General features: G+C 43.3%; 1 protein-coding gene across 1 annotated transcript in view; it reads left to right on the top strand.

Moving 5' to 3' along the window:
• Nucleotides 1-24,755, top strand: part of DIS3L2 (DIS3 like 3'-5' exoribonuclease 2) — a 184,125-nt gene that overhangs the window by 98,097 nt on the left and 61,273 nt on the right. The window contains exons 9-11 of the mRNA XM_017727008.1: nucleotides 10,741-10,853; nucleotides 17,765-17,872; nucleotides 21,298-21,531. Of these exons, the coding sequence (XP_017582497.1) occupies nucleotides 10,741-10,853; nucleotides 17,765-17,872; nucleotides 21,298-21,531 (455 nt within the window). The remainder of the gene's footprint in view (nucleotides 1-10,740; nucleotides 10,854-17,764; nucleotides 17,873-21,297; nucleotides 21,532-24,755) is intronic.

Raw genomic sequence — 24,755 nt, 5'->3', positions numbered from 1 at the left:
GCTTTTTAAGACATAAATATTCCCTCTTTTATTCAACTTTGTCCCCCTGGCTGCTTAAGGACTGCAGGGTGAAATTTGCTCTAGCAAAACCTGGTATAAGACCCTTCAGCTAATCCCTTAAGTCCCTGCAGGACAGAGTATCAGGAGAGTTTGTAACTGGAGTCTTGCTGTGCAGACTTGCTTAAGATAAACACTGAGGAATGAACTAGTGTTGGATCAAAAGTTACTTTTGAAATGAGTATGGACTTATGAATCAAAAATAATTTATGAAATTACTATGCTTCCTTCTTTGTAAGCTATTTAAGCTGAACAGACATCATACCTGGAGAGAAAATGACAGAAACACATTGACATAGGAGTCAAATGTCAAATGATCAGAAACTGCAATTCGCTTAGATTTATTGCAGGAGTCAAATATGGGAAAAATAAGATTTACAAGGAGTGGGACTGTGTGTAACATTTAGTCAAATTTTACTTTAGTATCAGACATAATTAGCTCATCTCTCCTGTTACCTGCTGTTTAATCTGGGGATGTTTTGTTGTGTCACTAGGAGAGAGAAAAAGACATATTGCAGTGATTAAAAAGAGGTACATATTCTTTCTTCCTATTGAGGGCTTGTGGTTGCAGATTCATTGAAATATGCAAAATGCTCTCAGATCTCTGCCAGATCCAGATCCCTGCTGTGCCCCACAGTGGGCTCCTGTGTAATGCTGGGAACTGCAGCGTGTACAGTTTTTTTATTTTGTCTTTTCTTTTAAGGTAACATGGGGTTGTGTGCGGAAACACACATCACTTCCAATTTCCAAGTGCAGGGTCGAATGGAATCAGAGGGCTGAATTGAGTCAGCTTTTCTCCACCAAACATCTCTCTTGAAATTGGTGGGACAAATTGATGATGTGGGGCTCCCCTCAGTTCCACTGGGAACAGGGCAGGTTCCAAACTGCCGGTGGCTGAAAGGGAAATAGACTGAACCAAATTCCCAGACAAGTACATTAAACTGGTTGTTAAGGTACTGGGATAATTAAGGAAGTTTGGATTTAGTTAGAGCATTGATTGCTGGAACTTAATTTGTTAAAATGTTTTTTGCATATATTTGAAAGCTACTTGTGAAAAGGCTGATTAAAAGCTTGATAATGCAGGATTTGTGATCGGTAGTTCATATTTATTGTGCTGGATTTTTATATCAGGTATAAGTATTTTGTAAATATTTCATCCTTATCCCAAAAGCTTTTTTAAAAGTTTTTACCAGTATGCAAAGAAAGCTGTGTGGCAAAGAGACACGGGATTAAAACAAAATAAAAGGTGTATTGTGTGTGAAGGACTAAGGTAACAAAGACTGTGGCTGCATGGCTGCAGAACATGCAAACAGATGTGCAAATACCAGTAGAATTACTCATAAAAGTGAGTTTACTTTTCTGCAGAGAGGAGAGATGCTCTGGGCAAAGTCGCCTTCTGGATCGTTTCAGTTCATAAATTCAGGACCTGGGACAATTCCCCAAAGATTTAGAGGCGCGAGATTTTGTGTCCTGGAGGATCTCACTGATATTTGTGGATACAAGCTTAGAAAAAGAGAGTGTCTGATTGTGTACTGAAGAAAAATAAAGCAAATACCTTTAAGGAGCTGGGTAATGGAAAGAGGATCCAGAAATTCATGTACAAATGAATCTAAAAGCACTTTGCCTAGGATTTCTGTTAATGAGAAAGGACCCCAGGGACCAGGAGAGTCTTTGGAGAAGAACCACAATTCATAGGAGATGACCAGATAGACCTAGAGAGAGCAGGACTTTTCAGTGAATATAGCAAATAAGAGTCAGAGGATACGTGAGGAAGATAAACTTTGAAAGAGTACAAATAGCTGGGAGTACGTTCCCAGGTGGTTATCTTCAGTCATATGTTCTGTTACATGTAGGCAACCAAGGAGTTACTGCTGTATGTAGTCTTTATTATCAACTTTTTGAAATGGCAAGATCCCTCAGAATCACTGGGTTATTGTTTTAACTTGTTATTTATTGCGATGCAGGGTTTCAGAACCCAGATGAACAGGAAAAACATCTTACACTGTATGTAATTCACTACAGTATTTCTTGATAGTTGACTATTATGCTAGTTACACAAAAAGAGAAAAACCAGGTGTAGATGGAAATGTTTTAGAAATCTTTCCAAAAATAAACAAGAGTTGGATGGCTAAAAGTGAAATCTCAGCGGCTTCCTTCTGTTTCCAAAGAAGTTGAAATGTCAAGGCTGTTCTATGGAGTACATTGTATGTGTTTGGCCTAGTGCTACATCCCAAGGTCTCTTTGAATGCCTGGGAATGCTCACTCAGCCTTGGATTGCTGTGTATAGTAGAGATATCACAAAAGGGACTGACCTAGCAGTAGAGAGAGGCTGGTCCCTTCCTACTCTAAACCTTCATTTCAGGAACAGGATGACATCCTACACCCAAAAATACTGTAATTCATCTTGAAAGTTGCTGGGTGTCACTTCCCATCTCTTTAAATTCAAAGACTGCTGATTTCCTGATAGAGCCTCTCGAATCAGTCTTGGAATATAAACAATTGATGACGTGAATACCAGAAATTGTCCTTTTACCTTCATCATGTTGGCTGCAAACCTCACTGCTAAGAGGCTGCTGGGAGAGAGAGCTCAGGACAGTCTGCCTTGGTAACTCTTCCCCACCAGCAGAGGTTGCTTTCTGAGCCAGGAATCTGAGTCATAGCAGCCCAGCCGTTGCCTCTGTGTCCTGCTTGACATCTTGTCTTGATGGATGGTGGAAGATCAATCCTCCAAGTGTTGAATTTGAGTCTGCATGGCAAAGATTCATGTTAGGTCTAAGTTGTAAGTAGTCATCTAGAGGTTCTCCCAGACATGACCATATAGTAAATAATGGCATTCAGTGGATAAATCTGATGTGTTTGAGGTTTGTAGCTCCTCTTAAGTTGCTCATTACGCTTGAGTCTTGCGAAGAAATCGATAGAGTTTACTATACCTCCAAGTGGAACTTGCTGTTTTGGCACCTCACAAGGTCTGCTAGGCACTCGTGCAGGCACAGAGGAAACCAGCTCTGCTGTGATCCTCTGCAGTGTAAGCAGGTGCCAGCACAGGAATGGGGACAAAACCTGCATGGGCAGAAGGTGGGATGCAGGCATTGCTGCATAAGGAACCACTGTGTCTGGTCTCAGTCTTCCAATGGACACCTTTGATATATCAAAGAAATGTCATGTTCCCTTTGTTTTCCATCATTATACTGTCTGTCCCCAGCTGTTCTGTGCTCTGTCCTGATTTTTACTATTAAAATACTTTGCCCTGCTTTCATCTGTGTTCTTCTGCTTGTATATTGCTCAGCAGTGTGAAAAAATCCTTATTCAGTGTGCTTATTCTGTTGGATATCGTTGCCTGTGTCCTTCAGTCTGCAGTTAAATGTTTTATCTTGTACATGCTGTGTGAATTCTGTCTTCAGTATTTAATGTTTTTCCCTCAGGAGAATTCCTTCCTTGTGTAAATATCCAACTTAATGGTGCAGTAGTACCACTTGCACAGAAGAGCTCTTTCATTCTTTTCCAGAGTTATTGCATCAGGTTTTAAGGTAGTTTTCAGGACAGGTGTAGGTAGTAGGTGCCTTCTGGGTGGCAGCGTCTTCTGTCACAAGGTGATGAAGAGCTGATGCGAGTTCGCTCAGGACAGGAAACTCATTGTGTTACTCCGCCTCAGTGATGCAATATGATCTGTGAGGTCTGGAGACCTGATTGATGCCAGCATAGTTGTCTCCAGCTCATGGGAGTTTAGAAGTTGGGAGAACACCACCAGCACAAAGATCTACCCCATGTTCCCATGGGAGGATTGGCCTTCCTACTCTCCTGGGAGCCTGAGAGTGACTCATGCTGACCAAGAGCCATCTCTGAGCATCCCCTTCAGATGTAGGGGCTGTCACCTTTCCTGCAGGGGCTTGTGCTGATTTGTGTGTAAAACTCAGGGTTCTGTAATGAACAGCACAGGAAGTGCCGCCTTATGAAGGTGTCCTGGCTTTGTTTTGAGGTATAAAAGGTGGCTTTTAAATTCTATTAAGTGGTTTTGGGACGTTGCTGGATTTATTAGCTGCTGCAGACAAAAATTTTATGCAATTCACATGAAAGACCTGCTTTCAGCATTTAATTTAGTAATAGATGTAGTCTCCTCATAATTCTGAAACTATTTTAAGAATTGCTGATGGCTCACGGAAAACTCTAGAAAATACTTCTGCTTTTCATCTTCACTTGTCCTTTGTTGCATTCAATGAACAGATGAGTCTTGTTTTGGACCTCATCTAGAGCCAGTCCCAAATTGGTTTGTAAAATTGTAGTTGTCTCAGTAACATTCAGTTGATGTGAGAGACAAAAATGGCCAAAGGTCAGGGTAGCTGACAAGAGTAAAACAGTGCTTTAAGAGTCACGTTGTTCTGGATTTTAGAATCATTGGTGTCCAACACTGACCTTTTAACTTAAAGAAAAAAAGAAGAAAGTAACAAAAACCCTGTTATGCTTTATTTTTGTGAAAAACTGAATATTTTTTGATTCTCTTAGAACTGCTGAAAGTATCACTTTGCACTGTCACCATTCCTGTCAGTGGTTTCTCAGATACTTCTGGAAGTTGAGGAAGTACCTGGACTTTTGATATGGGGAGAGTTAATATTTAGAGGTGTTTTGGGGTTTATTTTTCTCCCTTCTCTTGTGATCTCATGCTGTTTCTCAGCTTGGAGTAACTGGGGCCAATCTCTGTTCTGCTCGTGTTGAGGATTTGGTCCATCTCCCAGCTCCTGAGTTTGAGCAGTTAAATAAGAAAAGTCACAGCTTTTATTATCTTTACATCAGCCCAGTTCCTTAAGGAGACGATTAGGATTGAAGGTATTAATTGTGATTTAAGAAGGAAAGCAAAAGCCCAGACCCAGCCAGCACTTTCACAGTCTGGTGCTGGCACGCTGCGTGTGCCATCTCCCTCTCTTTGCCATGTGAATGTTGAGGGCCTGACCGTGGCCACCTCTCTGGGTGCTACAGATCCCCAAAAAGGTGATCAAGCGTAGTTCAAAGAAGAACTGAAATTTCTTGAAACCTTGGCCAGGCTGCTCCTGATGGTCTCAAAATCTCTCTATGGCTGGTGGGTGAAGTGGGTTGTTTCTGTGGGACATTTTTCACGCAAACCAGTGGCAGAGAGGTTTGGTAGTATTGTAGCATTTTTTGGATTGTTACCCTTTAGAGATGCTTGTTGTTTGTTTGGGCAGACAGTTTTTCCTTTTTGAAGTTGTTGCAACATTTATTAAGTGGATGAAAATGTTTGGATGGGAAAGTTGCTGCTCTGTGCCCTGGGGACTTATCCTGCTCTTGAGGTACAGGATCTGATCCTTTTGCCAGAGTCTTCTTTTGAGGTTATGTGAAGTAAGAGACCTTTAGAGAAGGAAAAAGCTATTACTTGCTCAGAAAAAGGGTGCAATTAGTTGCATTTCAGTTGGCTAAAGGGCCATCATGTGATAATTTAAAAAATTTGGTTTCTTGGTAAACAAGTTAATGGATTTATGCTCAGTTGCACCGAGTCTTCAAAAAGCAAAATGGCCCTAGGGCACACAAGTAAAATCTAAGCACTTTCCTTATTATTTTAAAATAAATAAAACACACTGTTTGATTTTTTGAACAACAGTTTGGCTTTCTTTGGTGGAAGAGTAACCTCAGCTGAGAATTAAAGCCACCCACCTTTGTCTTCAGGCTCCAGAACAGACAAATAACTTGTTCTTTTTGTGGTTCCACTTTTATTTTTTATTAAACTCTTCTCCTCCACTTCTCGATCTTGCACTTTCTTTGCTTTCCCACTTGCTCTTTTCTCCTCACCAGTCATTCTTTTTTCTCTCTTTTCTTCTCTCTCTATCCCAAGATGGTCACTTCTGTAACTCTTGAGCTGTAGATGTTCATACACATGCCAAAGAGAAGCAGAAATATTTGGGTCAGGTCCTCTGTTTAAAGGTGTGTGTTAAAGGTCTGTGACGGCCCCTACCTGGTTCCAGCAGCTTCCCCAAGTCTTGGTGCCAATTTCTGCTTCAGTGCAACTTACATTACTTTTATGTCCACCCCTTTATGGTCTGCAGCCCCTCTGGCTGTCCCTTCTGTAACTGGGACCCTTTGTGGCAGACACTGTCCTCCCCCTTGATGAAGACCCATGGTCTTCTGTAGCACTGCCAATAGCAGCAAAACGTGCATGTAGGCTAAAGGCCTCATTTCTCTCTCTTTATGCAAGTTTTTCATACTTTTGCAAGGTACTAAATATTGCTTAGCAGATAAGAGCAACAGCATGATACCCCCAGGGCTTTGGAATGGGAAAGAGCTGTAATTATTTGCTGCAAGAGTTGGGTCTAAACAGGGAACAGCTTGGGACTGCCTTGAACTGCTGGCAGCAGGTGGGTAGTTGGCTATTTTCTGGATAGAGCAAACACTTTGCAATTTGCTTTGAACTCTTCTGTATCTCACTGAAGGGTGAAGACAGTGTGGGAGACAGAGGTTAATACAAAAACCCCTGGTATTTGATTTTAAGTTGACTTAACACGTTTGCTCATGTTTGACTTCCTTCCTAAGAATGATGATGCTTGAAGATGAGATGGAAAAAAACAGGAGTGTGTCTGCATGGTAGAGAAATACTTTCTGATGTTTTATCCTTGAAGAGCTGCACTTTTAAGTTATATGGCCCTAAAATTCTTCACTGAAGACAGGGAAGAGGGATTTGCTTCCTCTGTGTTCCCTCACATACTGTTCAAATGCATTCAATTCAACTTTCTAATTCCAGGGGCAAATGCTTGATGTGGCCTGCTGGGTTGGCAGTTCTTATGAAGCATTTACAGGCTGAAAATGCCTTTTCCTTCTCTTCCAGCTCCTTCTTACTAATCCCTTTTTGTTTGTAATTTTTTCAATAAAGAAGGAGAGAAGTTCTCTGAACTGTTTTGTCATAGAGAATGAGATCATCAGCAAAAAAATGAAAAAAAAAAAAAGGAACAGCTTGTTCTTTGTTCTTCTGCAAGGTGTCACTGCTCTCCTTTGATTTTAGCATCATATCAATGCACACGAGATTTTGGAGTGGGTTCAAACAAGCCAGATCCTCAGCTCAAGGAGCCAAATCTTCTCCAAAACAACCGTGTGTCCGTCGTGCTGGGGGAGACCTGCCTTTCATGGCTCTGTCACTTGGTGAGCTCTGAGAGGGGATTCAGGCTTCCAGAAAGCTGGCAAGACACAGGTCCATTCTGTTCTGCCATTCTCACAGCCAGATGATGGTAAATAAAAAGCTAAATTGTCCTCTCTGCATGTGGCATCACAACTGCGTTGTTTGCAGTAAGATGACAACAAATCCCATCCTGCTGGCACAGAGCACTGGCCCAAGAGGAGCTTGGGTGGCTGAGTGCCCAGCCCTTTCCCTTTCTACTTGCAGATCTCAGGAGAGCTCCTCATTGCAAAAGGCCTCTTCACTGGGTTTTGCAATGCCATGGTGTAATTTCAGACAATGCTCTTGTCTCCCATCTGTCTCTGTCACCACATCTCTGTAGTTTCAGAGAAAAGCTAATAGGGTTCAGCTGGTTAACAAAGCATGCCTTGCTCGATTCTAAACTGCGTTCCCTGTTGCTAAACATCTCCCAAGAGCAGCTTTGCAGTGGTAGAGTTTGAATGGCACGACAGTTTTGCACCCACTTTCAGATGAAATTATTTTAAATGTAAGAGTCCCAGAGATCCTGAGTGAAAGAAGCCATCCAAGTGCCTTCAGCATTTTTCATTGCAATAGATGCTCCCTGCAGCTCTTGCTTTAATAGCAGCATATGAGTCTGGCTTAATCTCCTGTACATTTTTATGTAAATTCCTTTTAAAAAACCCTAACCTTAAACTGGTAGCGTATACCTAGCTTAAGGGATTGTTGTGCAGCCTTAACTTCTCTGTAAGACAATTCGGGATGAAACAAATCTGTGGTTTGTGAAAGTACTTGTTTCTCTAAGAAATTTAGGATATAAATAGTCTGTCACAATGGAGAGCTACATGGCAAGGTTTGAAGCCTCGCTTTGCTGGAAAAGTAGATTTTTTCATCAGAATGGAGGTCAAGTAGACCATGTGCAGTAGCCTATGGTGTGTGGTCCATGTGGTGTCCACCCTTTACCCCTTTCCTCTGATCTCTTTGACAAGACTTTTTTATTCCATGACTGCTGGTTAAATTCTCTTTTCCTTTTAGGCCCACTTCTTCTCTCTTTTTTTTTTTTTTCCTTGGGAAATAACATGAGACTTACGATGTGAAATGTTCCTTTTGTGACTTTGTCATAAAAATTAATGAGACTAGAAAAACAGTTTGTGGACCTGAAACAGAATTCTAGTGAATAGTATTTCCCTACCTACAATGCTCTTTCACTTTAATTAGCAAATAAACCAGGAGAAAGCAGCAGGAAGGTATTTCTGTGCAGGCTTAGGCTGGTATTTTGTCTAGCACATTCAAAAGCAATGATTTGAGAGAAATCAGACTGGTTGATCACTGTGCTGTATCTTCAAGTTTTCTTGGTCTGAATATTTTGGGGGTGAGGGAGATAGGGTGATTCATACATGAGCAAGACAAACCCAAGAGCTGCCAGTTTGCATTATGTCAATGTATGTAAGAAAATATTTTGATAGAATTTCCATTAAAAGTTCAAAAGCAAGGGGCTCAAGCTGACCCCGGCTTTTAGAAGCTCTGGTGGGAAACCTGAATGAAATTTAACTCTACTCAGCGTGTTTTCATTGGCTGACTCCATGTTTTATTATCTAATGCAGTGAGATCTTTCTTGGTTTGTCGATTTTCTATCGAGGACAAAAAGTTCATGTATGTAACAGTGCACATATTGAATTAAAGTGCGATTAAAGGCATGATGTAATGACCCCCTCTCCTTTTCCTTTAGTCAATATTTGCCTGCAGGGTCAATACATTACAATATTGACTTCAAAGTATTCAATATTTTTTTACCTTCTGAGTGTGTTGGCTTCGAGTGTCTGTAATATTAAACCTGTTGGTTGAACTGTTGGTCTAAGACTTACTGTCTAAGTAGTTTCAGGCTTGGATGCCTAATCCATGTAGAGCAGCTTTCAAGGCATGTGATAATATCACAACACAGCTGTAGGCAGCTTTCTGAGGTGAACCATTTAACCTGCAGTCTTTGCTCCCAGCTTCCTGACGAGTAGTGGAATTTGTCCCATGGTGTGCGATGGGACTATTGCCTTCTCTCCCTGCTGCCATCACATTTAGTCTCTGCAGGCCCTTCCAGTGACTGGAGGTTATGTGGGCACATCTAAACCCTGGCCCTCCTCCCTTCCCTGTGCATTTCTGCTGCCGTTACATCTGTACTCTGTCAAGTGCACAAAAGCTGCTCAAAAAGCAAGATTACGCTTTATGTACTCACAGTGCTGTGCAAACATGGCTTAATAAAATTAAAATCGTTATGAAGTCAGGCAGTTGTGCAGGGTGGGCTGGTGCTCATTTCCCTGGGTTCCCAGCTGGGGCACAGTGGGCTGGGTGGCTCCCCCTAGTACAAAGCTGAACCTTCTTATGCTTTCTCTTCATCTGTTACCACTCCCACTCTGCTGAAATCCTGTGCTGGTATCCATCAGAAGGGCACACAGGCACATGTACTGCTTAATGACAACAGCTACGAACCATTTATCCTTCAAAAACGTGACACTCGGGAGAAGGGCTTTGATCATGTTCTTTGTGAGGTGTATAAATAAATAGGATTTTCACCAGCGTGGGATCTTATTACTTTGTCTCTTTAAAAAAATTAAGGAAAGAAGAAATATTTATAGATACTGAGAGGTTAGTGAATTCCTCTAAAGAACCAAGTGTTATAATTAGGAACCCACTGCACTTAGAACTATGCTACAAATAAGCACCTCAAATCCAGCCTAGGCCTTCCAGAGAAAACAAAGGTCAATAGGCTGCTTTGAGGATTAGCACACCAGAATTTCTTGGACCCAGGTACTAATTACTTCCAAAGCTGAGTATGATCACTACTTCCAAATCCGAATTACTGCCAAAACCTCATGATAAACCTCAGTAGTACTTCTCTCTAGCCTAACTTTTGACTTAAGATGCTTTTAAACTGGACTCTAATTAAAGGATAAAAAGCCAAATCTGAAGGAAAGGCAGGGTAACAGTGGAAATATTTTTCTAGTGGGAAGCTGCACTTCTGCATAGCCTGATCCAGAGTCATTGAAGACTTCCCATGTCCCCAGCAGCAATCTGGGCTCAACCAGGGTGAAGTGGGAGCAAGTGCAGTTCTGAGAACCCAAAAGCATGTGGGACTGACTGCTCCATACTGGGGAAATAGGATCCTGCATTGCCTGTGTGCTTGTGAGGTGAGGTCCCATCTTTCTTTCATGCTGTTGACTGACAGCAAAGGGATGAAGACTTGGCTCAGTATTACAAGCTTCTAGTTGCAGAGACTTATCCACGTGGTTTTGAAGGGTTTTCACATTTCCACTGTGCTTGAGGATTCGCTCCTGTCTATATTCCATCGTATGTTGTAGCCACAGCGGTGGTGAATCTGAGAGCGTCCTGAGAGACCATGGTTTTCATCCCAGGTGGAAGAAGTGGAAAGAAGTATCAGTTTTGTGTGATTTTGGCATAAAGCAAAAAGGTTGCACTAGCACTGGGGGAGGGGGAGAGGAGGCAGAGTTAAATATGTCAGTGGTTCATTTCTACTCACAGCCTACTGACTTGTGCAATTCCAGGGAACTTGGAAGTGGGAGTCCACATCGCGGATGTGAGCTACTTCGTACTGGAAGAAACAGCACTGGATAAAGTAGCGAGTGAAAGGGCCACCAGTGTCTATCTGGTGCAGAAGGTAAGGACAGCTTTTCCTTTGTCTGTCTGATGATTGTGCCTTCCATTTACCAGAAATTCATTTTCAAGGTTCGTTTTGAGATGCTAGTGATCAAAATCCGGCTGTTATTGCAGGACACCTACAAAAATGATTAAGTTGATGGAAACACAGAAGCTGACATAGCTGCTCACTGTCTTGGCACTTATGGAGAGAGCACAGGGTGGAGCAGTAGCTTGTGACCCTGTGTCTGTGGTCAGGGAGTGCCCCATGTGTGCCAGGGCTCACCAGCTCAGTGCTGACCTGAGCCAAGCCTGACACACCTGAGCTGGCTCCTCTGCTTTGCTCTTGGGGGCTTCAAATTGGCAGATATGGAGGGTTTTGTCTTTGGTGCAAGAGTCCAACTAATCCCTCCCAGAAGTGGATTTGTGTCAGAGTAGGATGTAAAAGACCCTTAAAAACAAATACCTTGAGGTAAAACTAAAGGTTCACACTCTTATTTTATGTGGATATCCCAAATAATGGAGGAATGGTGTTCCTTCATCACGCAATGAAAAGATGCTTGAAATTACACAGATTCTAGCTTATCAGAATCAAATATTAAGCTCAGGTTTAAAGTTGACTTCTAAACTTTAAAGATGAACAGGTTCAGGTTTAACACTGTTGGACAGAAAACATGTAGGTTTTGTCTGTGGCTGTCTCATTTTCAGTTGAATGTGCAGAAGCTCTTCGTAGCCCATCAGATAGCACTGGCACTGAGTTTTTTTTTTGTGTCGTCTTGAGGCATCAGCTGCGTGAAGAGGAGTGTTGAAGCAGTCTCATGGGGCAGATTAATCTGCCTCTCCCCACACTCCCAGTTAATCAGGCTGAAGTCCTTGTCTCCACAGCCCCTTCTGGAATGACAGGACATCTTTTCTATAATAAATAGACACATCCTACTTGCTACTTAGGATTAGGAGTGATTCTTTCCATCCCTTCCCTTCCTGGATGTTTTCAGGGTTGTTATCCGGGGAGGTTTTTGTAATGATGCTTATTCCAGTAGCTTCCTGTGTCCTCTCCACACTTTCTGGATGATAAAATGATTTATGTTACACTAGTGAAATCAAATTAATGGTTTGATATCAAGCTGTTAACCTTTAGTAGCTGTTCCATAGCTGTCTTTGGGTAGAAGCAGCAAGACACAGCTTTGGGGGTCTCAGGGAGTCTGGTGGGAATGCCGAAGTGTCCCCGCTGGGTCAGTGGTAGTGACACCAACAGCACACAGCTGCTGTGTGCTGGGAGACCCCTGTTCTCTGTGCCTTGCTGTTCTCCAGGAGTGGGAAGCAATGTGTATCTCATGGAAACAGCAGTTCTGGCACCAGTCTTCCCAATCCTACAGTCTCTCCAGTGATAAGCCCTTGGCTTTTGCTGTGTTCTGCTTCCCCCTCTGACAGATGACTCTGATGGGAGATGTGGGCTGGCCTAGGGGGGGTGTCACTGGAGGCAGCAAAGCTGTGCTCCGGGTGGATGTTGTGGCAGTATTTCCAAGTCAAAATACTGTGCTTTGAGGGAATGTGATTCTTTTAGTCAAGGGAGAAGGAAGATTTTTTATAAAGAAAGGAGACATTTTTCATGAAAATCTAGTTGAATGCAGAATTTTCTTTCAAATGGAATTTTCTTTCAAAGCGCCTTTTCCCCCCAGCACTGCCAGTCCTGTGCAATGCCAACATAAGTTACCTGCTGCCCCTAATCTTCAATTCACCTTCAACTACTGTGGCCCAGCAGTCAGGATTAGTGTTTTACCCACACTTTTGCCCTGCAAAAAAAAAATTTTAAAACAACAAACTAGGTTAGATGATGAAATTTTCAATATTTTAATTGTAAGAGATGAAAAGGAGTGAGGGGATGGGCAAAGGAAAGCAGCCAGGCTGTCTGAAACAAGATGGTAGCGTGACTCTTGTAGAAAATATGCTTTCCTTTGATGAAACTGTTTCCTAAGACAGCTGTGATTCTGTGAGAGGTTAGCACCATGCTAATCCTCCCAAAGAAGTTAAATAAAGCCACATATTTAATTTTCCTGAACCAGAAGGGGAGTTATTGTGTAATTGCTAGTGGTCTATTTAATACAAGTCAAAAGTTTTTGAAATAAGAATGTATCAGGTTTTAAGAAGCAAGAAAACCTAAACAGTTTCCTCTTTTTTGGCACATCTTACAGTGTTATTTTAGGTGTGAAGCAGCTCGAGTGAGAGTTCAGCCATAAATCCCTGTAATATTTTACTGGTCCTATTTTACACTGGAGATCAAAGATCAGAACTGTAAGCCTGTCTTCATGTTGAGTCCAAGGACTTCAAGACATTCACTTTTGACACCAGCAGGTTGTCAGGGTGTTGATATTTTGATAATCTCAGGCTGAGTAACAAAGAGTTGCTCGAAATCTGAATTCATGGAAGTGTTGATACAACTCCTGAGCAGAAAGCTTGGCTCATAAACGAATTGCCTATTTCCTTTGAGTATCTTTTAGTGTACAAGCAAGAGATTTGCTGAGCCCACTCCATTGTTGGACTTCAGCATCCTCCTACCAGCTCTAGTGGACACTCTTGGTTAATACAATCCCTCCTCATTGGATTGTTTGTGGGAGAAGGATCACCTTGGGAGTCAGCAGTGGTCATAACCAACCTGAACCAAGAATTAAGGGACAGCCAAAGCAAGATGCCAGCAGAATGAAGTTGTTTGAAGGGAACAAAACTGTTCATGTAACTTTGTGAAGATACGGGATTATGCTTGACCAGGGTTTGTTCCTTTTTCCCATTGGTTGGCTGACCAATTTTTCCCTTCTGTTCCTTGAAGAGCTGCTACAGCAAGTCCACTGATGAGAACTGCTCTGCCTAACCTGCTCTGAACCTGGCCAGTGAGTTAGTCCTGGCTGCAACAGATGTTTCTGATTTTATAGGGAACAAGAACTTCTATCATCCCAGCATGCATGTGCTCCTTCTCATTCCCCAGCTCCCTAGTAATAAGTCTGAGACTGGAAACTCACATGTGCTTTCTGGAAGCACTTTATTAGTTGAAGAGGCAAAACAAAACAAACCCAAGGGCTCTCATAAGCAGGGATTTAGATCTTCCCGTGCAGAGGAGCCAGCTGCTAAGCAGTGTGACCAGCTGTGGTCACAGGTCCATCTGTTTTATAATGCCAGCATGATGGTGTGTAGGACCCCCCCAGCCCCAGCAGTGCCCTCTCTCACTTTGGTTTTCCAGTGGTGCCATTGCTTTGGCTTTCTGGGATGTGTGGCTGCCTGCAGGGAGAACCAGTAGCATGGAGTAGGCTGTTGGGTAGTGCTGGACAACTGAGTCTTGAGGGCAGTGCTGAAGATTTTGCATTTAGGATTTGGAAATAGGGAGAGAGAAATCCTCTGTCTGTGGTTTGATTTGAAGTGCAGACCCGCAGCTGCCAGCATTGTGGATATCAGCCTTTCACTCAAAGAAGTGCCCTTTCCAGTATTTCTTGGGCACTGCTAGACTTGTGGGGAGAGATGATGTCTTTTATTAGCCTGACTGATAGAGGGGGATTAAAACCAGACAAGTTCTCACCACCCAAGCCCTGGTTTCTATGACACATTCATTAGAAAGGATTTCCTGGGGAGTGTAGCTCCTTTTTTACATTGTAAAATTTTTTTGCCTAGCCCTGCTGGGCCTCTCCAACTGCATTTCTAGATTCAGCTACATTTATAAACCCCTTATTCCAGGTTGATGTATAAGCCCAGGTGACTTTATTTCCATCTGCAGTAAAATCAAGCTGAATGATGTGATCCCCAACATAGGCACATCCGTAGCAATTTGCCAAGGAAACCACTTCCCACTGGAGGTGCTATCCTTCGGCAGCGTTTCAGCTCTCTGGATTCCTGCGTGCCCTGGCACTCCACAGGGCAGCTGGCAGACACTGCTGGCTCTTGGCAGACAGTCACGGGAAGGGCAAAGCATTTAAAAGGTGCTGGGCAACCTCTGGATTATTCAAGGCAATTCTACACAGCTCTGATATTTTGCAAATCTGGACATTAAAGATGTGCTTAGGGAAATCTTCTCTCATCCCGTGTCTCTGTCAGAGAGAGATGGAGATAATCCTGTTGCCAAAGTTCCTCTGGGCAGCCCCTGGGATCACTCCTGGAACATCTTGCTCTCTGAGTGTGACACAATTGTGACATCTTTGTATGTTAAATGCTGGGCTTGCAATTACTAGGAATCCTTTCAGGCTGCGACCGTATCATGTTAAGGCAAAAGGAAATGTATATTTATAACTTAAACTTCTGTGCCTTGTGACAGTTGGTTTATTGTCCACGTAGAGGGTGAAGAGGAATCGTGATGTTAAAACAGGAGGCAGTCAGCCAAGACTGTTGTGGTGTTGGAAACAGGTTTCTTTTAATTCAGTAAGGTAGAATAAATTGAAATACCTTCAGTGCAAAGTCATGTTATGTTATGTTATGTATGTGTTTGCTGAGCCCAGGAAATGGTTGATTGCATTCTCGCTCTCCCATGAGACTTCCTCCATGGCGTAGGTTAAGTTACTTTGCCTAAAGTTTCTCTCCTGTGAAACAAAGGTAACACAGGCTGGTGCTTCCCTAATGGTAGATTTGTTACAGCTAATTGCTTGGTGAGTGTTTAGTGCTGTAATTATGATCTGAGTTAAAGCTTTGCTTGTGTTTCACATCATTGAAAGCCCTTCCATTGAATTATAGCCTCTTGAATCGGATATTAATCCTGCTCAAGTACACTTAAAACAAGCTTGGGCTTTTGTGTTCATTGTAGGCATTTTTCTAGCAAACTGGTATTGCTGCAGGAGATGTGAAGGGCAAGAGGACATGCTAACACACACAAATATTCAGGAAGTACAGACCGTTGTCAGATGGTCAATCAGAGTTGGGGAGAGAGAGAAAAGCAGCTTTTAATTTGGGTGGGAAAGGGCACGGGAGCTTTTATTAAATTACTAGGACTTTGTTCACTCTGACCTGAACGTCGGGGTCTCACAGTGGTCATGGGTGATCTTAGGCAGGCAGGGATTTCTGAGAGTCTATAAAGCTATTTTCTCTCCTTTCTGGTATGGGTTGGCATCACTTACACTAAATTTATACCCCTGTGGTGTGGGTCCTTCCAGGCAGCATGGCCAAGCTCACGTACTGGGTCAGTGAGTTATGAATGTAGCAGTATTGTTAACATTCTGTTTGCGACTGGAATAACAGAGTTGGCGGCCCTTGTGTTGCGGGAAACAGCTTATCATAAGCTGTGCCCTTGTGACCTTCCAGGCGAACTAGGGCTGCTGATTCATGGTGTGACTCCCTGACAGCCCCAGACCATACAGTTAACCTTCTGGCACTACTGTGCACTGCAGTTAGAAAGGATTTATAGCCATTGTCTGGTGCCAAACCACAAATGTGATTAAATATTTTAAGAGTCTTTCCTTCAAAGCAAAAGGTAAGTGTAAAGTGTGTGCACTTGAGGAGAAAATGGACACCTGAGACTGTTTTTTCTTACTGTTTTGAGGAACAGTGGTTCTCCTGCCTCCAGGTAGAAAAAGTTATCTCTGAAATCATTAAATAGGTGTCAGAGTTTGGAAGAGCTGGGATTTGTATGCCAGTCAGCTTCCTGCTGGTCCTATATTTACAGGCTGGCACACAGAGCAGTCAAAACGGAAACTGAATTAAATAGCTAAATTACTTTATGGCACACAAGTAGAGTATTTCTCTTTGTTTTTCTGAAAAGCACCATCCCATGTTGCCACTCAAAATAAACTAGAGGAATAATGTGATGGTTCTTTGAGGGCAGTTATTGCTTCTTCACAAAGGTAAATAGTGAGAAGGGAAGTCAGAAGTGAAACTCAAATAATGAGTTTTGCTTCATTAAGCAGCTGCTAAAGATTATTTTTACTGCAGACTTCACTTAGGAAATAACTCAGGGATGGTTGAAACACTTGGAGCTACTCAGGTTTGCTCTAGCATGAATATGCTCAAAAGCTTTAGCTTTGTTGGTGTAGTCAGGTGAGTAATTTGTGATTTGGTAATTCAGTGTTCAGCAGCAGAAATACTGATGAGTTGTAAGTTGTTTTTTAACATGGGTTAAAAAATCTTGCTAGAAATTTATGTTGGCTGTTATTTTGTTCAAATTTTGAGTATAATAAAGTAATAATTGTTCTCCATTTGCAAACAGCATGGTCAATAGTCATAAAACAGGTACTTTTGTTTATCTCACCTGCATCTACACATTCCTGTCTGTCCTGTAAAGCATGGTTCAATCTTTGTTGAGGCCAAGCATGGCTCCTGTGGTGCATGGGAGAAGTTTCATTTATGCTTTGCAGAGAGCAGACTTGCATTTACTTCTTGATTACATGGTATTCAGTGGCAAAGCAAGAAACACAGTTCCCAAATCCAACCTCTTCAGCTCCTGACTGCCAGAACCATGTTTCTTCAACATTAAATTTCCTGATGTGCCCAGCCTTCCTCATTCTTCCCAGTGCCAAAGCGGCAGTGGGAAAGAAGTGGAAAACAGAGCAAACTTTGTGACCTTAAAAGTTGCAGAGTAAGTGTTTGCATAACCAAGGATGCAGATTACTCCAGGATGCTTACTCCATTCTACAGAGGGGAGCACTGGGCATGATCCCAGGTTGGAGACTGACAACTGCCTCTGGTCTCATTGAGGGATGGGGCTGATGGGAGTGTAGATAGCTGTAGCCATGTCTGAAATCCTCTCATTTCAGAGGGTTTGGTTTACGTCATCATTCCATGCCAGCACACTGTCTGCCATGTGATGCAGCTCTGCCGTGGGTGATGCATCCCAGAGCTGTGACATAGCCACTCCTGCCACACTGAACATGATGCTGACAGCTTAACACATTTTCTCTTTACCAACTGGTCAGGGAAGCTTGAGCGCACTAAAAACTTGTGTCTCACCAAGGCTCTCTTCTCTTCCAGGTGATCCCAATGCTTCCCAGGCTGCTCTGTGAGGAGCTCTGCAGTCTCAATCCCATGCGAGACAGACTGACGTTCTCTGTGATTTGGAAGTTGACTCCGGAAGGCAAGGTACCTCAGGCAGCAGGCAGTCGTCCTGCTAATCAGTCCTCCCTCGGTGACTAGCCCCTGCTCTTGTAGTGGTAAAAATGGCATCCCTTAACACCCAGGTGGATAGCAAAAGTGAGCAATACTGGAGGATGTAGGACTGTCCCTGTGTCTTGCCTTGCTGATGATACATTGTGGAATTTCCAACTGGAATAATCTCTCAACATGGTTGGGAAAGGAGGAATATTTGTATGAATCTCAGGAATGGAGAATGTCCTGCTCCTTGCCAGGTTACCCAACCATTTAATGTCTTACCTCCAGCAGCAATTCAGAACTAATGCTTTGGGTGGGACGAGATGTGCCCCCGACTCCAGCCCTGCCTCGTGCTCCCAGGCAGTTGCGCAATGCGGCGGATGCAGCAGTGTCCCTTGGTGGCCTCTCTGGTAAACAGACTATTTAATTCCTCTTCAGAGCTGCAAATTACATCAATCCAAATAAAGCATGATAGCCCTTCAGCAAAGGCACGGTTCCATCCTCTGCTTGTGTTATTTCCAGGGAGCAGTTGTAGAGGCTGTCTGTCAGTGCAGTGAGCTGCCTTCACCTGCCTGCCAGCACTCCCCAGGTCTTCATTTCTCTCCCTGTTCCTCTCCCACACTCTTTGTTACCCTAAAATCTCTCCTTTGGTAATCACAGGGTCCCCTCACTAATCAAGGAGGGCTGGAGACTGCCAGTCCCAGAGGACTCTCTGGTCTATGCAAAATACACGTTTTCTACTCACATGGTTTTTTTTAACCACTGTTGTGCTCATACAGAACTCTTTCTGTAGACAGTATTTCTTGTGCCAATTTGGTAATTTTTCACAAAAATTCACTTTACTTCCTTATTATTGTCCCAGCTGCTCTGAAGGATGCTGAATCTATCTTTACCCTAGCAAAACTCTAGCAAAATAGGGTTGCAGTCCTGATTCTGTATTTCTGCAGTGAGTCCCTGCTCTGACACTGAAGTGGGTTGTATTTGTCCTCTGTGAAAAGTGTTCCCATTCCTATAGCAACAGCGTGATTACTCATGAGGCCTTCTAAGAGTAGCTACTAGGTAGACCTTTTATTGACTCTTGAGTCATCTTTGAACAGCTAAAAGTGAAGTCTTAATTAAAAAAAGCCTTTAATTACATCTTGTCTCATGTCCCATGCAATATAGCTTTTGTATTTCAAACAGTGCTCAGTCCAACCCTGTCTGACCAGTGAGAAAATAGAGGAGCTGTAGCATTCAGCTCAGGGAGCAGACCTCTGGAGTGGTCTGGGCCATGGCCACGCTGTTCCTGGGAGAGCAGACTGCCTGTGGCCATCTCAGCAAACTTGTTTCTCCTACAAGGCCTTTCAGGGTTACAGTCTTAGTCGAGGTCACTTGATGTGAATGTCAGGTGAAGGCTGGAGAAGAATTTACTCTTTCCAAGAGGAAAAGTGGTTTTAGGGCTTTTGCCCAAGAGGACATTCTTCTAAAAGCTGGTATTTCTAGGTGTTACTATACTTGTATCTCAGTGCAAACAGGATCACATGCTCCCCCATGCTCTGCTGGGTGAAAGGGAGGTGAGTCAAAGGCCCCAACACAGCCTTTGAACCTCAGCTGTTGGTGGAGAGCCATGAGAGCACTGACAGTGAGGACAGGATGTTGCTCAGGACTATGGTTTTTTTTCAAAAGAAGCCAGAACTGGGGAAGCCTTATCATAACTTTAGAAATTCTTTAGATGCTGGTGCTCTGTGTGGACTCTGGGTGCACCAGGTTTGCTGTGATGGAGGAGACCTTGCAGACTGATCTTGTGGGCTACTCATTGTAATTTCCAAATCCCAGCTCACAACCCCCAAATGTTGCTCCTCCATGGTGCCTTGCCCATCCCTCAGCCATGGTACGTGGGCCAGCCCATGGGAGCTTGCCCTTTCCTCTGGTGGGGTTTCCAAAGCAGGGGCTACTGACCTACCAGACATGCATCCCCCATCGCCACAAGAAGCTGTACAGTATTGAATGGATGCAGTAGAGCACAGAGCAGGTGCTGCCAGCACTGTCACAGCATCTCTGTCCAGCTTTGTGGCTTTCTCTTCCTTTCTTTCTCCACAGCATAGAGGAAGAGACATGCACAAAATAACCATGAGCTGATGGTCAGAGCACTTTACATTGTAAGATGCCATGTGCTGCACCTCTGCTGTTAAAGCACTTTTGAATTAGAAATAAGCTTGAAAGTCCTGTGACTTTCAGAGCTCTGAGTTGCTGAGTTATACAGCACATATGTTCTCTGATGCATTAAGGAGGGGGGCAGCAAAGGTATTTTGGGAATCAGTCCCTTCCTGTTAAGAAGGTTTGTCTCTGAAGCAGCGTCCTTGATCAGGCTGTCATAGAGAGCTCACTCTTCTCCCTGGACACTGTCACTTGCAGAATTCACCGTGTCTTGTTGGGCTGATGAAGGGGTAAGGTGGCACTTGCAGCTAAGGCAGAATTACAATTCTCCAATCATTCTCTGAGCACTTGTGCTTTGAATGGTTTATCACAAACCGCGTCTGTCTCCGGAGCCCTCATGCCAATGCATGACTTTTGTGAAGAGCCTTCTGCCCATGTCCCTCGGTGCCTTGTCACTGGCTTGATGACCTGTTGGATTCTCTTATATATCTCAGCTGAAAATAGGTTTCCCTGTCTGCTTTAGGAAATAATTCTGAATTGTTACTTCTACACCAGTATTCTGCTAGAGAGTTTAAAATGGAAGTGGCTTCTGGTTTACAATAAAATAGTTTTATAAGCAATTTATGGAATATTTTCCTCTCAATTCCAAAGTAGTTTGGAAGCCCAGAAAGGTTCCTGGCTTGAGTTTGGACCTAGAACCATAGACGTGATCAGAGAAGCAAGGGATCAGTGACTGTCCATCTCTCCTCCAAACCCACCAAAGTCCTACTCAGGCACTTTCACAAGTGCTAGTCAGACACTGGGGTTCCTGCAGTACTCTGGAAAACAGAGTATTTTAAGGCCAGCCCCTCGTGCCCCTGGTGGCTACACTTAAAGTTATTCTGCTGTGTTTAAGGCTGTGTTTTAGGACAACCTCTCTGGCATGTGTGTATCTGCCTGTTGTCACTCCTGCACCTGGTAACCTGTGAGCCACCATACTGGTTTCAGCTCCCAGATGATGTGAAGTTCTTTGAGCTCTGTGGAGGAGGGAGATGCAAGCAGTCCCCTCTGTATATGCACAATATATTGTTACCTGTTACATACATATACACTTTACTAGATGCTTGAGAATCTGAATTGGCAAAAGGCCTGAAGGTCTCAGCGGGACAAGATCTTCACTCGAAGATCACAGGGAGTGGGGATGTCTGGTGCCACTCCTCCCAGTGTTTGTACAAGTTCCCAAGCTTTTGTGCACTGGAAGAATGAGTCCTCAGACCAATTTGCGCTTTGCAATTTTGCAGATCCTTGATGAGTGGTTTGGGCGGACAGTCATCTGCTCCTGCGTGAAGCTCAGCTATGACCATGCACAGAGCATGATTGACAGCCCCGGGAAGGTGTTGTCACCTGAAGAGCTCCCCCCTGTCTCACCTCAGCATTCAATAGCTGAGATCCAGGAGGCTGTGCTGAACCTGCATCGAGTGGCGCAGCGCCTGCGCAAGCAGCGCTTCACCGAGGGTGCCTTGCACTTAGACCAGGTGAGTAAGTCCAGCCCCTTCAGGCTTCACCAAAGCAATTTCACCTTGTACTCCCTAAGAATTTCCTGGCCAGTCTAAAAACTCAAAGGGGAAAATCAAGGCTGGAATAGAAAGGCAGCTTTGAGTGCCAATGTCTTCTTAAGAGCAGCATCAAATTATGTACCATAAGCAGTAAGGAGGATGAAAAGAAAAAAATCCCTGTTTTTAAAGGAGTGATCCATTTTCCAACATTTTTCAAAATCCTAAAACCCTGTTGGACTGGGTAAGTAATTCATACAGTGAAACAAATCATGACAATGTCGTTCATTATCGTGCAGTTCAGATATTAGTGCACATTTCACTGGGAAAGGCTCATCCTCCACATTTCTTTCTGTGCTTGCAATATTCTTGTTTTCCACAGCTTTCATAGCAGTTCTCTGTGCTGGGAAGATGGCTAAATGTTATCTAAGCTAATACTTGTAAGTGTTGGGTGTGTTTCAGAGGAAAAATGCTAGTGAGGAGGTTTTCTGTCTGGGGTGATTTAAATAATCTTGTATCAGTAGTGGTATGTGTAATTTCTATTTTACAAGGAGATCCAGATATTTTAGGCTACCACAGCAAAAAATACTTTTGCATATGATGTTAAGCTGCTCTGAGGTGGCTTCTGGTAGTTTTTATGGGTAGGAGGTTCCAGTAATTTGCAGAACGCAATGGTCTTCCTGAGCAGGAGACACAATAATCTCTTAATATAAGGAAGCTCTATTGTTTCTTTTTGGAAGATGAGTGTGAGTCAGTATAAGGGTATTGCTGAGAAAGAAGCTATGTATGGAGTGGTGTAAGCAGGGCTATTGTATATAAGACATATGTTGTAACCCTTCCATTTTACTCAGCGTTGTAGTGTTGTCTCCAGTTGCAAAAAAGTCTAATTTTAGAGAAATCATTGCAGAGCAACAGGAGCAAGAAGTGTCTATAATCTGTGACCTTCCCCAACAGAGCACGTGGCTTATTCTGGTGAAGCTGCTGCGAAGAGGAGACAATGTGCTTTCCCCCATGTCTAAGATGGGCAGAATGACAAATTCGTATCTTGAGTTTCAGCAGAGGAGTTTTTATTTTAGGATAAATCTGCTGTAGACAGTGTGGTATCTGAGGCTATCTTGCCTACATCTATTGTAAGGGATCTTGGAGGTTCAGCACACATAAGTGAGTCTGGAGCAAGGACATTTGCTTAAGGTCCCCCTAAAATAATTTTTAAATTATATTAAAATAATTTTTGGAAATCAATCTTCCACTTCGAAGTTTTCTTAAACCTCTTTTGGAACAGACTTCCCTCTTTGAAGTTTAGCATACAATGGCTAATAAACTTTGATGCCAAGCACACCCTGAATGCTAGAGAAACAGAAAAAATCCCAGCTTTTGCATGAGATCAGCTGACTGGGAAGCCTTGGTGGTATCTGGGTTGGAAAAAGAGTCCATGGTGACTGGGAGCTGTGGCCCAGAAAGGTCACTAGCTGCCTTCCACAAGTCACTGTTACAGTGTAATGCTGAGTGCTCCCTGTGTGCCCCTGAGCTGAGTTACCTGTTATCAAACTAACCTCAGGGGAAATATGTTTTAAACCAGCTGTGACATTTTCAATGGGAGGATTTGGCCAGGGAAGCATCCTGTTCCAGTGATAGTCCATAAATGATTAGCTGTGTTTTGTTTTGCTCTGTGCTCCTACAGAGGAGCCATTAAAGAGAACATATTGGAGCATCATTTGTGAGACTGGGATTAAAAGCCACAGCTAAGGGCACCAGAGACAGCTGATTCCTGCTCAGCCCAGTTCCCAACCATCATGATAAACTGAGTTATATCTCACAAGTGGCACTTTACACTGTGCAGAATCTCTCTCTCCTGGCAAGAATGTGAAAGTAATGGTCTTTGAGGAGGAAGCATATTTTAGATCAAGGGACACTTTCACCACACTTACTCGAGTCAAGTACTGCCCTGATAGCTTTATTTTGATAAACTACACCCTCCCCAGCCCATGGAGAAAGTGGTTGCTGCAAGGCCTGAGTATGAACAGTGTGTGAGGGACAGGTTTGTGGACATGGCCAGTGGCATATGGCTGGACAAAGCAATCTGTGTCTTTTAATAGAAGGGGACAAATCCCTCTACTTTTGCTTCCCCAGTTCCCTGAGTTCCCATGGGCACAGCTGTATGCTGTGAGCCACTTCCAGCCCCAAGTGAGCAAGCAAGGGTGGGTCCAAATGGGAAACACACCTTTCTAATCACTGGACCTCTCACTGATTTCCTGTTGAGTAATGTAAATCCTGAACAATGGAAGACAAACTCCAGCAGGAAGCTTGGGGCAATGAATTATCGGATTCCAAATAAATATGTGAGTGAAGGAAATGATCATCTCACAATCTTAAGGGAGGGGGTGGCTGGGCATGGATGACTCCTGTGCTTTTTTTTCCAAGGGATGTGAGCCCTCTTCCTATACATTGTGTTATGTTTGGGAGTTCTACCATGGAGTAACTCCTGATTGAACAGTGAAGACTTTTTTTGCTTACTTCCAGCCTGCCATTTTTTGGTGTGAAGTGTTCCTGTGCTTCCTGGTGGTATTAAGAAAATCCTGGGGGAAAGAATCTCCCATCCTCCCTTGCCACTGGCTGTGGTGGCCTTGGGCTAGTGCTCTCCCTGTCTGCCTCAGTTTTCTCTTTGGATTGGACTGATCTGTCCCACAGTATCCATATAGTTGAGGATTTATTCCCAAAACTAAGAACATTGCTCAGATGAAGCCATTCACGGGCATATCTTTGTAACAGCAGAAATACTGGTTGGCCAGGGAGCTCCTTGGAGCTGACACAGGATGGCTCCAGTAGGATGCAGCAGTGTCAGGCTGGCCCTGCTGTGGTGAGGAGAATGTTTCCTGTTTGAATGTCACTGCTGAATTTTTATGACCTAACATGAGAGCAGCATCTGTTTGCCCATAGTTTTATCTTTTAGCAGCAATTTTGGAAGCAGGAATCTCCATAGCTCAATGGATGAAGAATATACATACATATTTTAATAACTTAGGAATTACATATCTGGGTCACACAGAAGACCTTGAGACATTACAGAGATAGCACAGAGTCTGGAAAGCTTAGGATTTGTGGGTTCAGTGTCAGTATATGTGTGTTTCTTGGGGCTGTGTAATTTTGAATTCCTGCTTTAGTTTAATCCTGGCCATAGCAACCTACATACCTGCAACCCACTCTTT

Source organism: Corvus brachyrhynchos, unplaced genomic scaffold (assembly GCF_000691975.1).
Source record: "Corvus brachyrhynchos isolate BGI_N302 unplaced genomic scaffold, ASM69197v1 scaffold162, whole genome shotgun sequence".
Classification (NCBI taxonomy): Eukaryota; Metazoa; Chordata; class Aves; order Passeriformes; family Corvidae; genus Corvus; species Corvus brachyrhynchos.
This window is presented reverse-complemented; position numbering and strand designations above follow the sequence as displayed.